The 14,702-nt window shown below is 39.9% G+C and overlaps 1 protein-coding gene across 1 annotated transcript; it reads left to right on the forward strand.

Moving 5' to 3' along the window:
• Positions 1 to 8,534: 8,534 nt before the first annotated feature.
• Positions 8,535 to 12,129, forward strand: LOC145778803 (uncharacterized). The gene is made up of 5 exons (XM_082590386.1): positions 8,535 to 8,985; positions 9,644 to 9,797; positions 10,317 to 10,564; positions 10,964 to 11,080; positions 11,916 to 12,129. The coding sequence occupies exons 1-5, from the start codon at positions 8,826 to 8,828 to the stop codon at positions 12,065 to 12,067; spliced, it is 831 nt and encodes a 276-aa protein (XP_082446512.1). The 5' UTR covers positions 8,535 to 8,825; the 3' UTR covers positions 12,068 to 12,129.
• The last annotated feature ends 2,573 nt before the right edge of the window (positions 12,130 to 14,702 follow it).

Consider the following 14,702-nt stretch of genomic DNA (forward strand, 5'->3'; position numbering starts at 1 on the left):
GTAGTTGCAGGATCACGCTGCTTTGGCGCGGATAAAAAGCGGAAAATTACGTTGTTTTTTTACATAAGCCAAGTTTTTTAAAAAGTTCAATTCCGTGAGGTTTGGTCATTGATGTCTTTTTGATTTCCATCAGATCCAATTTTGCTCCCACTTGCTGATGATTGCACTTGAAAGCATATTCTTCGCATTTTCCCTGGTTTTGTTGTTCCTCCAACATCACATGACTTCAAAACAAGTGCTTTTCAGTCGTTGTGAAAATGATCAAGACTCAAAACACAAATCTAATCACTGATTTCCTGCTTGCTTGAACCAAACAATCAAATTACTACTCATTTCTTATTTACTATTAATAAGTTTGAAATATTTGCAGTATATTTTATGCCAACTATATTTTGTGTGTGATATTTTCCCTGTTGCAACATCAGTTTTGCATGGTGTCAACCAAATCAAACAGCAAAACACATGAGTATGCGTGAATATTGCATTGTTTGGGTTTCCACTTGGACTTTCTATGTTTTTATAATTTGAAGAAGAAGCTCTTTATTTTGTTTGGTGAAAATCATCCTGCTAGGATTTTGTGGAATAGTTGAAGTAACTGCATCGGAAGTATCTGGGTATTTTTGGAAGCCTTGAGTTGATGAACTTGTTACAACTTTAGTTTGAGCTAATTTTCAAGAAAAACGGTAAGTTTATGGTAGTTTCTAGCCTAACTTTTATGATAGCTCACACACTTGACTTCATAACGGAATTTGCATGCAAGTTGTTGGCCGTTTCAGGAATATCTAAAGAGGGGGATATGAAGGCTTTTAATACGTCTGACAGTAGAAGGGCTTCCGATTATCGTAAATAATCTTGTTTACCGTTAAATGTTAAAATCTCTGTTTACCATGAAATGACAATTGGCACCGATAGTAGTTTAATAACTCTTGTTATATGATAACCTGCATTGCGCTATTAGCATCAGGCCTGGATACTCACTGCATGCTCATGATTACTTGTTAATTCAACTACCTGTATACTTGCTTAAATACATCTAGCCTGCCAAAACGTTTGTTTGACTTAGATAACCGCGCCTAACTAGGGCACCTTGACTTAGATAACCGCGTGGTTTTTTCGGTGCCTCCATAGTGTAGTTTCCATATAAAAAAAAGCTATTTGTTATATCTCCTGATGTGTACTTTGAAAATGAATGTGGAGCTATGCCGAAAATAAACTTGATTGATTGATTGATTAAGAAAAACGGTTTACTGGTAACTTTTCAACTATCCTTTTAAACAAGTAGGCTATTCTTTAAATATGCTCTATGTAACATTTACTAACTGTCTTCTGAAGCAGACTGTACCAGCTGCACTACAAAACCTTTTGCAATTGTGAAAAGAAACGCATGTTTCACACGTTACAAACTACCGTACCACTCTGTAGTGTCGTAAGAATAAGGCAATCACTGTGAGCCTTCGCACCCCCTTTAGATATCCCTGGGTAATTTGTACTCAAGATTGTAGAATACTTCCTCCGGTGCAGGCTGATGTAGCACTTCTGTCTTTTTTAGGCTAATCACTCATCCGCATATTTAGCAGCTTCTGCAAAACAAGAAGTTAAGCGTTGCAGTGCTTCCTCCTCTGTGTGGACAAGCAAGGCTGCATCATCAGCGAAAAGCAGTTTATGGATTAGTTGTGTTTATGTACAATGTACATGCTCTAAGACGTCGAAGGTCGAACGGATGCAACCTAGTTCGTACCATGAACAGTTCGGACTGTCAGTTCGTAGCTTGAAAAGATCGAGAGAAAAAATTAAAAAAAGCCAAAGTCCCTGATCGCAGTTTCCGCAATCATTTTTCCGCAGTTTCCGCTAACCCTAACTCTAACCATGGAGTAATCTATGCTCTAACCCTAATCCTCGCTGATCGCAGTTTCCGCAAACATTTTTCCGCAGTTTCCGTTAACCCTTATCCTAATTCTAACCATAAAGTAATCTATGCTCTAACCCTAACCCTCGCTGATCGCAGTTTCTGCAAATATTTTTTCGCAGTTTCCGCTAACATTTACCCTAACCATCGAGTAATCTACGCTGTAACCCTAACCCTCGCTGATTGCAGTTTCCGCTAACCCTCAAGTTTGTTTCAAATTGTTTGGGGAAACTCCGATCAGCAACTTCGGCTTTTTTTAATTTTTTCTCTCGATCTTTTCAGGGTACGAACTGACTGTACGAATGGTTCAAGGTATGAACTAGGTTGCACCCGGTCGAACAGAGAGCCATCAGTGCAGTAGCGTATATAGATACCATCCTCATCATAAAGATCAGTAAAAGCTTCTTGGAGCATTGCAGTTAGAGATGCTAAAAAGTGTTGGTGCTAAAACACAACCTTGTTTAACACAACCTTTGTTCAAAAGCACAAATATTTTAACTTGAGATTATTATTTAGTTATAGGCAGGGTTACAAGTATATATCGGTTCCAAATCGTTGTTCGATAGCGCTATTCTCTACTTTTTCAATATCGATTACGTCCAAGTCTTTTCTTTTTTCTGCCAATATCGTTTATGGTTCTTTCTTTACTTTTTTTTTGACTGAATCGATATTCTTTATTTGATTGCTTTGCGACTTTTTTCAAATCTTTAATTCTACTTAATAACATACAACGGACAAAGATATCATAGCATATTTTGACGCTCATGCGAGAAAAACGATAACTGAACAATACCGATCAAGCGTAGTTGAAAGAATAAGCATTTTGTTTGAAGTTATGCATGATTGAGCAGAAAGGGAACACTGGTAGGCAGTATAAAATCAAATTCTTGATTTGTATTTTTTTTAATTGCAGCTTAATATCGATTAGCCTATTCATTATTCTCGACTTTTTTGGGAGGCTATTGAAATCGGATATTTCTCTACTTTTTTGGGAAGCTATCGAAATCGGATATTTCTCTACTTTTTTGTTTGACTATCGATATCGATTTATTCCCTACTTTTTTCAATATCGACTTGCAACTCTGGTTATAGGCAACTTTTGGTCTATAACATTTAAAATTTCATTCATTCTCTAATAAATGCATTTGTAACATAATCTGGCCATTTTCACTTTGTGGGCAACACGAAAAAAAGTCATAACAGACAAAAGTAAAGGCATAAGCGCAATTTAGCCAGGAAATCTTGATTTTTCTACATACACATTACGCTTAACCCTAAACCCCAACCCTAACTTTAAAATGTTTGCGTTCTCTTGATCTTTTCATGGTACGAATTGATCGATTAGCGACTTCGGCTTTGTTGCGATCAGCGACTTCGGCTTTGTGCTATTTTTTCTCTTGATCTTTTTATGGTACGAATTGACTGTACGAAATGCTCATGGTACGAATTAGGTTGCACCCGTTCAACTCTCGGGGTGCGCGCTTGAGCAACGCATTTCAGGACTGCTCTCCATTCAGCGGCACCTAGTGAATGAATCAATTTCCTGGCAACAACACTTCAATAATCGGAAAACTTCACTCTGCCAATCTCGGTAACTGGCCCTGTGTCAAGAGCCTCTACAAGTATGCAAAACCACCAGGAATCCCCTATCAAGTCTTTGTCAGTCCGAGGATAAAGATTCAAAACCAACCAAACCAAGCAGCATAGGCGCCGGGTTTTGAAAATTGCCGGGGGGGCAAACTTTCTAGCCGACTGATTGCTTACATTCAAAATGCTGATGTTTGTTTGTCAGCATTGATGTTTTTTGGGTCTATATGCCATTATATATCGCCAAGCTTTATAATGTAGGCTCAGGCCTCGAAATTCACGGCGGACATCGGACATGTCCGCCGTCACCACATGTGATGTCCGCGAGAAGTACCATCTAGATCGGTCATATTTGTCCACCGAGAAATAACACAGGAAGTAGCGATACAAATCGTCATTGCATAGCACGAACAATTGTTGCGATAATATAATTTACAGCGCATTCTAGCGCGCAGCTAGAAAATGTGAATACTGTATCCCTTAGCTTCCATTCAAGGAGGAAAACTTTCGATTTTTACATTGCTTCAACGATTGATGACATTGAATCAGCGTAACAAAGGTGAATTCTTCGCTAAGAATCGATAGGAGTACAGGTACTTCTACACCAGGGGTCACCAAACTTTTTTCTCTGAGGGCCGGATTGCTGCGAGATTAGGCTACAGCTGCGGGTCGGATGCAAATTGCGAAAAGATATACAACTATTTAGAATCTCCATTGACTTAACTTGTCCAAATCCTTCTGCTTATGATGTCTAGTCTAGCTGGTATGATTTGCCTAAACAGAGATATCGCACTGATCAAACATTGGTGTTTTGAACAACAAAGTTTGTGATGTCATAAGAAGAAACAATATGGAAAAATCATTATTTAGCACTTAGCAGGACAAGCAAGTTGCGTGTAGCTCAACAGCAACGTCAGTCCTTAACAAAAAGTTTGGCAACTTTTTTCCTTAACTGTTGTAGTGCAGCTGTTATTTCCGCAGTTCCGGCCCGCGGGCTGTTAGTTTGGTGACCCCTGTTCTACACTAATCACGCGCAATTTAGTTCAAGTTTTACGTCACAATGTCTGGCTTTGATCTCCGAGTAATAATGATACGGCAAGGTTGGTTACTAAATTAGATTATACGAGTAGGCTATTACAGCAAGATGCAACAAAATTTGTTAAATTTTGGTATTACAGTAAGAAAGAGAAGACCCAAGGAAAATTCACTTTCGCTCACATAACACGCAAAAATAAACTTAAAGAAAAAACGTGTGAAACTTTGCACAGCAGAAAATAGTAGCGTTAGTGTAGAAATTTTCCGACTCCTGGCCAGAGCATTGTGACGCAATAAGCCACACGACCTCGTTCGGTGGAAGTTAATCGGTTATATATGTGACGTATTGACCAGCTACATGGCGCTTTGACTCTTCAAGCGCAAGTCGTTGGTCTGATGAAAGCCTTTCAGAGTGACTTTACTGAATTTTTAAAAAGCCTTCTAAAACCGTAGTTATAGTTCTGAAATTGGCGAAGAATTATTATCAAGATAAAGTGATTAAGCATGACGATCGACGACTAAAACTGGTGTGTCAGCCGTGAGACTTAATTTTCCGCCGAGATAGCTGCTCAGACCGGACACGTTTGTCCGCCGTCAACAAAAACGAATTTCGAGGCCTGTAGGCTACTTCGAATTATATGCTGGTCACTTTGAACTTTAGCTCTTAATACGCGTAGATACTAAACTAAGCAAACCGCACCTCGGTATTGACACTCCCAAGAAAAAACAAAGCAGAAGAAATCAAGAAAAACGTTTTTCAATCATTGTTACTATGCTTTAACTGCACCAACGGCTGGGGAGCTGGGGCTAAAACTCTTCATACAGCTACCCTAGCCCTTGTTCATTCCACCGCTGAGTACTGCGCGCCGGTCTGGTGTCGTAGTTCTCACACCCACCAGATTGATACCGCCATCAACGACGCACTGCGTACTGTGACTGGATGCCTGCGTCCCACTCCAACGGACTGCCTACCAATCCTAGCAGGCATCCAACCCGCTGAGCTACGCCGTAAAGGAGCCACGATTTCTCTCGCTCGCCGCACTTTGGACCCCGACCATCTCCTCCATGCAACATTCAAGAGACCGCCACCTATAAAGCAGCGGCTGAAATCAAGACGCCCCTTTGTGCCTGCCGCACAACAACTACTTAAGAACGCAGAAGAACTTGATTTAAGTGCGGCACACTGGACGAACCATATGTGGAACACGGAGTGGCAAAATCACACCTCCACGCTCCGTGACTTCACACCCGACGCCGATCCCCTTCCACCAGGGATGTCCCTCGCAAGGCTTGCGTGGGTCAGGCGGGTCTGCTACTATTCGGCGAGTCTGATTCGGCGAGTCCGATTCGGCTAGTCCAATTCGGCGAGAGCCTTTTTCGGCGAGTGCCCTATTCGGCGAGTTTTTGAAATTTTTTAAATAAAATTATCGGGCACCGTAGCCTAATTATAATTGCCGTTTTTACATCGTTTTAACGTCGCTAAACCTTGAAATCGTGCAGAAAGGAATAAAAATTAAATGTTTGAACTATTAAATTAAAATTCGTCATGTCAGTTCAGTTGTTTTTATTTCTGACCATCATATCAAAAACAATACACGTCAACATAGCAAAGGTAGAAGCGATAAAACGCGAACGTTAAAACGTGCTTGAATTCGTCATGTCAGTAGAGTTGTTTTTTATTTCTGATCATAATATCAAAAACAATATACGTCAACATAGCAAAGGTGTAGAAAAAGGTAGAAGCGACACAACGTGAAGAGAAAATAAAAAAAAGAAAATGTTACAACATGTTTACAAATGTTACAATGTTACTTCCAACCTTCTTCTCATCCAACAAAAACAAAGCCTGATCTACTACTTCTTCCATGCAGATCTTCTTCTTCTTGCACAAAACCAAGCTGTGCACATGGTTTACTCAGCTTGTATTGGTAGTCTCAAAGCAGTCATAAGACTCATAACAGAACTATTCAAAAATAACAATTAGTTTTAGTAAGAAATAACCAAGTCTCGCGGCATTAAGTTGTAGACCGGGAGGCTACACTATTATGGTTAACGAATCGCAATTGCTTGCTGTTCTACAGTAGTGAGTACTCTGCCAAAAAAGAATGCTGCTTTCTACATAATAAATTACCCAAATTCTACCCTATGATATATTGACACCAAGTTTCTACATTTAGCTTTCTGTGGAAGTCAACATGATTGGAACACCAGCTGTCATGGGAATTGTCACTGCTGTGTGGCTTGTTGTGGGAGGACTAATTCCTTTTATCATACCGAAGGGACCCAACAGGGGAATCTATCAAACAATGATTGTTTTGACGGCAGCGTGCATGTGGCTATTTTGGTTTTTGACTTACATGTCTCAGCTAAATCCCCTCTTTGGGCCTCAACTTGATAAAGGAGCGATATACTTGATGTCATGGGTGTGGAACAAGTAATTTTTGTGCAATCTTTTGTTTGATGTACATCTTTTTTTTTCGAAAATTTTATATTGACAGCGATGATATATATACTGTCGGTCTGCTACTGTTCGGAGAATCCAATTCGGAGATAGCCTTTTTTAGAGATTTCTGAAATCTCACAGCATATGTTTATTCACAGGAATTAGCTTATAATAGAGGTTAATCAAATAAAGTCTGAACTAAAGTTTCAGAGAAAAAAATAAAACAGTTGTCAATCGGCATTTCGTGGTTAACAATAGTGGTGGATCAAATGAAGTCTCAGCGAAAATGTCTCAACTAAAGTTGCTAGATATCGCTATAGCCTAAAGCCGCGAGAGATCAGCTAATTTGAATCTACCTCGCTGAAACAATAACTTTCTCATGGGTTTGGAAAGGTAAACAGAAAAACCATTTACCCAAGTGATCTCTGCAAATTCTCTAAATAAACAGAAGCCGTCGCTGGATTTAAGACATTACCGAATCGGTTTTCTCCGAAAAAGGCTGTTTCCAAAGTGAGATTTTTCCGAATCGGGCTATTCCGAGTATACTGTGTATGTGCAGTTATATTTGTGGTAACATGTTTCTGTTCATTTGAACTCTACTATCATAGTTATTCGTTTATCAACAGTATCAAATTAAAAAAAAATCAGGATGCATGTTATCTAAAAATCGTAAATAAACACTATTATTGTCTTGGCCCCTATTTCTAGATGTTAGAGTTTATTTACGCCATGTTTTCTGCACCACTATGGGAGTTATACAATTGTAACTTTTCGATTGTCATTTAATATTAGTTGTTAGCCAAGATAGCACAGTCTATTTCAGTTATGGACCATTTGATACACGTTTTACACTACGTACCATGTTGCTCTTCTCGTTTTGCGTCAAGAAATCTATGAAGTAATCAAGTAATGTTAAACATTTCGTTGTTAGATCTCACTTTGCTTTTGATCGCCACGATTATGGCCCTCTCGTCTCTCGTATTGTCGCTATATACTGTATATCAGGACACTCGTCGGTTAGCCGCGGCCTGGTGTCACTGTCAATGGAGACTAAGCCTTCTAAACCATACCATGAGGTGGTCTGTACAGTGGGCAATAATTGTATAATATTCATCTTAAGGCGATGTAGTATCATCATCAGTTCTGTTAGGTCTTGTGATTAACTGACCCCGGTGTTCAGGTGAAATACAAACGTAATAGGCCTACTAACTGTTTAGTGTTTTGAACTGATATCTCAACCTAGGTGAATATACGACGACTTAAGGCGCGTTCACACTACAGTTATTTTCGCCGCAGCAAAGCGAACCTTTTGTTTGTTTTATTATCGCCTGGTGTCGCTCACTTGTAGTTGCTTTGCTTCAGTTTCACAAAGTGAGCGTGTGACAAAGATCGATCCTGAGCGTTTTTTCTGCTCAGCTGCGCTTGGTTTCTGCGTGACGTCATGCGTGTTTTTGGCTCGAAAGTTGATTTTCTGAGTCTCGGGTGTCTGCTTCGCTTAGGCTGGAGTCTGGACAACTACCCTGTTTAAAGTTGGTAGTTATACAGGGATATTGAATAGCCTGGGAAAGTTTCTGTAGCAGATAAGGCAATTGCTGGGTCTCAGTAAGTTATTTTGGCTTTACCTAGGACTGTAGTTAAGGAAAATTATTATAAAATGAGAATGGTAAGGCTACCTAGGACAGCAAGCTTGTACCCAAAGTGCTCAGTTTCATGACCAGTGAATCAGGAATATATCCAAATTATTTTAGTTAGAATCTGTAGTTAGAACAGTAACTTAGAAAGGGTATATATCATTTAGATCATAACATTATTGTAGCTAGCCCTACTAGTTGTTACGGTACTCTCAGTAAAAAAATGAGCACATTTTTCAACAACGACCAAAAATTGGAAACTTTAATTTTGGCCGTACAAGACTTTTCATGTCTTTGGGATTTGAAGACACAGTCCTACCACAACCACAACAGCCGTGAGAACGCTTGGGTGCAAGTTGCGGCTCAATGTAATTGCCCTGATGGTGAGTCTTGTAGTACCGGTACCTAGTACCGGTATACTGTAATATTAGAGTGGTCCTTATTTGCTAACTTTTGAATTATAACTACATATAAGGACCACCCAATATAACGTAGTGTAAAAGTGTTTTTTGGGGTATATTTAGAGTATTATTATTGCTTTTCGTAGTTTATTGTATTTGAAGTGCATAATAACAATGTGAGATCTAAACCAACATAACCCAGACCAGACCTCTATGGTTGCATCCTACAATACATGGATCCAAGTAAAATTTATCATCTGCATTTCTCCTAACATTGAGTAACCACATTGTGAAGAAAGGGGATAAGAGTTAAACTGACTGGTAAAGCGGTGGTCGAATAAATTTGTGGCAGAATACGGTGCGATACTGATGAGCCCAGCCTCATGGGCGAAACACGTGTCTATCGCTGTCAATTCTTGCTACAAATCGGCTGCCGAGAAACATTGAGTAACCACAGTTACTTTAGTTAAGAGACATATCAGATTCATCGTATTACTCAAAGTTTTGCTTGATAGGATACTTGTTTTTTAGCCATGTAACTGTTCATGGTAGCCTATTACAGGACCGAACATGCAGAACAAGTCAGTGTATGGATGAGTCATTGATATGTATCATGTTAGATGAAAATATGCTTGTTTAGTTTCAGACTGTTCCAAAGTGTGGAAATCACTTCGGGATAAATACAGACGAATAAGGAAAAAAATCCCTCGATCTGGCGATGCAGCTGCCACTAGCAAGCCGTGGAGTTTGCTCAACATTATGAGTTTTCTTGACCCAGTCATGGCATATAGAAAGTAAGTATATTCAGGCATTGCTTAGCCTATGTGGTGCAAAATAAATCAATCTGTACCTGTATGTAGTCTACATTTCTCTCAATCAATATGTATTTCACACAAACGTATGTTGCCATAACTGAAAGTTAATTGCTCAAGGATAAGCCTGCTACGGTATGTCACTGAAATGTTTTGTTGCGTACCCAATACTGAGGCTGTTCGAAACAAAATTCTTTTTAAAGATTTTTGCTCCGAAACGAAACCAAGAAAAGGAATTTTGTTTCGAACAGCCTTAATGCGAATTCACTTTGATGTATGAGTTTTTGGCACTTTTTATATTTCCAAACTCTTGTATATTTCGTTTCGAACACAGAACGAAACGAAATGGCTTGGACTTCGAAATGAAACGAATTTCTTTACTCAGAAATTATTTCGAAACAAAATCAAGAAAAGGAATTTCGCTTCGAAACGAAATATTTTTGTTTCGAGTAGCCTTACCCAAATACCCATGGCACTGAAAGTATACAAATGTTTTCACAGAACTACTTCTAATCTGACGTTTGGAATCTCAGAGGATCTTCAAGAAAAATCACCTCTTACAGAAAATGAAGCTGACTGCCACATTGCTGGAGACATACAAGCTGACGCTCAGTCAGTTTTTAATTCATTGCCTGACAACAGCCAATCATCGGAGGCTCCAAATGAAAATGTCACTCTTTCTCTTGAGGACAGCGAGCTTGCTTCAGTAGAATCATCGCCAATTTCATTGAACCAGCGTATGAGTTCAGGTAAATAAGCTGAAGTAGGCTACGCCTTGCGGCCTGTACATGATGAATTCATCGCAAATCGTTTGTGGGTTATGTTGTGTGTGTTTATGGACCTATTAACAGATGTCAGTGGCTTAGCACTCGACTCAAGATCAAGCGGCGCCGGTTCGGTTTTTGAGGTGTGCGTTTGAGCGACGCATTTCAAGACTGCTTACCATTCAGTGGCACCTAGTGGATGGAACATTTCTTCGCCAACAACTATAGGAATAGGAAACTTCACTCTGTCAATCTCGGTAACCAGTCCTGTTTCAAAAGCCTCTACAAGTATGCGAAACGGGCATATTGAGGCTTCGTCAGTCTGAGGATAAAGATTCAAAAACCAACCAAACACGTCTTCATATTGCTTTACGTCTTTCACAGATACTTGTACAAAGCAAAAGAAAAGAACTGGCGGTCGCAAACGCAAATTAAGCGATTGTACGACATCCATTGCTAGCTTTTGCATGAAGGAGTTAAAAGACATACAGAAGGAAGCAGGTAACCAAACTATCTGCTGTTTTGAAACTACAATAGCCTACCTTTCTTTGCCATAATAAACTTCAAAATGTTCAGTAGTTAATTTCTATTCAGTAGGCCTACTCAACTTTTAGCTAGACCCCGGCTATGAACATAAAGTTTATTTTTCCGCTTTGTTGGTCAGAAATACAAATATACTGAACTGGCATTGCAACCTCGAAAACTCCACACAAGTTTGAAAGCACATGAAATAATTTAACACAATTTGTTGTTAACACCTATTGTTAACAATATTTGTTAACACCTATCCTCACAAGCAAGCAATTTCCTGCTGCAACCAGAGGGCAAGTTTACTCCAGTTGTATGAGGAGTGTCATGCTCTATGGCTCTGAAACGTAGGCTACTTTAGCAAGCACCGTCAAGCGCCTACAACGTAATGACAGAGCGATGGTAAGATGGACCTGCCTAGTCAAGCCTGAAGACAACATTCAGTTTGAGACTCTTCTATCAAAGCTTAAACTAAAAGACATCAGTGAAGTCCTCCAATTAGGCAGACTGAGATGGCTTGGTCACGTTGAGCGTAGCTCAAGCTGGATCTCACAGGTCAGATGTGTCAACATCGCAGCACAGCGAGGTCAAGGTAGACCAAAACTTTCTTGGGAAGAACTTGTAAAACGTGACCTTGTAGCCCTGAACATGGACTCTGCCAACCCAATAAATCGCGAGGTGTGGAGAGGAAGACTTCGTTCTCGACAGACAGACAGGCCACACCCTCGACATGAGGATTAATTCATGGCCTGTATAATCAAAATTGGTTGATGATGATGTTATAATGTATCTGTTTTCATTTTTGCAGAACAAGAACATGATTCCATCGGCTCTTTCTTTGACTTTGTAGCAAAAGAGGCCAGACAAATGCCAAAACTAATCAGGATGAATTTCCAAAACGAAGTGATGGAGCTGGTTAAAACGTCCACACAACAAGTGGAATCATTACATTGTAACTAGTAGCCTATTATATTAGTGTGCCATTTCTGATGTTTCTACATTTTTCATTGAAATACATTGTGATGAAACAAACTTGAAAATGGTTATTTCATGCTACAATTCATCTTAAGCTACGTGGTGCTCAGAGCTTTTTCATTTTGACATGAAACTGCTCCAACGTTACTGAAATAATCTTTGAAAGATTCGCGTACATTCATGGCTTCAGATGAGCTTCGTCTTCCGATGCGACGCATTTGAGAAATGCCCTCCGTTCTCCATTCACCTAGGTGCACGGTCCCATTGCTATCTTCATGGTCAGTAGAATTCGGACTTTGATATTGTGTACCACACTCACGTCGGAGAAAATTGTGAACAGCAACGGCTGCTTTAACAATTGCATCAGCAGAAGTAGGAGCAACTAGAAGAGGACGACGAAAACATCTAAACTTTGAAGCTAATATGCCAAAAGCATTTTCTACAATTCGTTGCGCACGCGACAGCCTATAGTTGAATATTTTTTTATCATGAGATAAGCCTGAACCAGGGTAGGGTCACATCAAGTTTTGACTAAGGGGAAAAGCTTCATCTACAAATACAAACGCCATTGATAGTTGGTTTGTAGCCTACCGTGTAGCGGTTTATCTGCTGGAAGTCCAAGCTGCCCACTGATTAACAGTTTTCCAAATTCAGACTGCGCGAATATAATAGAATCGCTATGTCGCTATAATTTAATCTGCACAAATAACCTGTTTGGATAAGGCCCTTGTGTTTTACTTTCAAAGCCCGAGTGGAAAGGTTGCAGGAGCAAAATAAAATGGTCCCTCGTCTTTTACCATTATAATCCACACCCGAAATGTAAGCGACTAAGCGTACCATAAGGTGGGCTACTTTGAACACATTTCACAGTTATTTGCGTGTATTTTTTAAAGTATTTATGCTAAATATCTCAAATTTGTTCATCATTGGGTGCAACATAGTCCATTTTGAAAAGTACTAAAAACACATTGATACAGCCAAACAAAACAATAGGTAGGGCTACTTTGAACACTGTCCAAAGTTATGCACATCAACATAGCGCTAAATCGCTAAAAAACACTAGATAACGAAAAAAAACACTAGATGCAATCCAAAAACACTAGATCTAGTGGAAAAACACCAGTAGTGGCACCATTGACACTGATCAAACAATTTTTACAGTGGCTGAAAAAAGCATTGTTGCGTCATAAAGGCATGAGCATTCGTTTTGCTTTGCCTGCGTTGAAATAACTGTAGTGTAGACACTTTTTTTTCTCGTCAAACGTTTGCTTCGCGTTGCTGCCGCGATGTTTTCTTATAGTGTGAACGCGCCCTTAGAATGCACAAAGGATTTCGAATCGTGGACCATTTTTAGCTTAACAGAGGGGTGATTCTGTTTTGATTATTTAAAAAAAAAAAAAAAAATAATAAAACGACGAAAGGGCGTCGCACAGAAATTCATTACCCAACGAAAAAAGAATCACATAAAAAGATAAGTATTTTTATTAGGGCTAAGTTATGTTCAACTTTATATTTTTGGGCAGCTCAGATTGTTGACCAATGCTTGCTTTAGAAATGTTTGTTTATCTTTATCCTGCATTGCGGGAAAGCGGACTTGAGCGCTATGCATCGGTGTACGCCTTTCGACGTACACCTGACCCACGCTGCAGCCGACGGCAATGTCTGTTTCCGGTTGTCTACTCTACTTATAGTTTAAATTTGGTACCCGTTACTCGAAATCGATCACTGGGTAGAGGCAATTATCGTAAAGTTTCTTGCCCAGAGAAACAACAGCAATTGCGGGTGGCTGGAGTCGAACATGCAGGCTCTCGACTGCGAGCCCAACGCGCTAACCACTCGGCCACTGCTGCCGAAACATTAATCAGCAGCCTTGTATTACTCAAAAGTTTCACCATGACTGTGATTGCAATGAGATATTGAATACAAAGGAAAATTCATTGTAGAGATAGAAAAAACTCTATTAATTTTTAATAAAATTTACAGAAAAGTATAAATGAGATATCATCATCAACCAATTGTTGATTGATTATAGCCTACAACCAATTGATTTTACAGGCCATGAATTAATCCTGTTTGTTTGTTTATCTTTATCCTGCATTGCGGGAAAGCGGACTTGAGCGCTATACATCGGTGTACGCCTTCCGAATCCGACGTACACCTGACCCACGCTGCAGCCGACGCAATGTCTGTTTCCGGTTGTCTACTCTATTTATGACTTAAATTTGGTACTACCCATTACTCGAAATCGATGGGTAGAGGCAATTATCGTAAAGTTTCTTGCCCAGAGAAACAACAGCAAGTGCGGGTGGCTGGAGTCGAACATGCAGGCTCTCGACTGCGAGCCCAACGCGCTAACCACTCGGCCATTGCTGCCGAGTCGAGGGTGTGGCCTGTCTGTCGAGAACGAAGTCTTCCCTCTACACCTCGCGATTTATTGGGTTGGCAGAGCCCATGTTCACTGTTCAGGGCTGCAAGGTCACGTTTTACAAGCTCTTAAGAAAGTTTTGGTCTCCTTTGACCCCGCTGTGCTGCGATGTTGACACATCTGACCTGTGAGATCCAGCTTGAGCTGCGCTCAACGTGACCAAGCATCTTAGTCTGCCTAATTGGAGGACTTCAC

The sequence above is a fragment of the Aplidium turbinatum genome, chromosome 10 (assembly GCF_918807975.1).
Source record: "Aplidium turbinatum chromosome 10, kaAplTurb1.1, whole genome shotgun sequence".
NCBI lineage: Eukaryota > Metazoa > Chordata > Ascidiacea > Aplousobranchia > Polyclinidae > Aplidium > Aplidium turbinatum.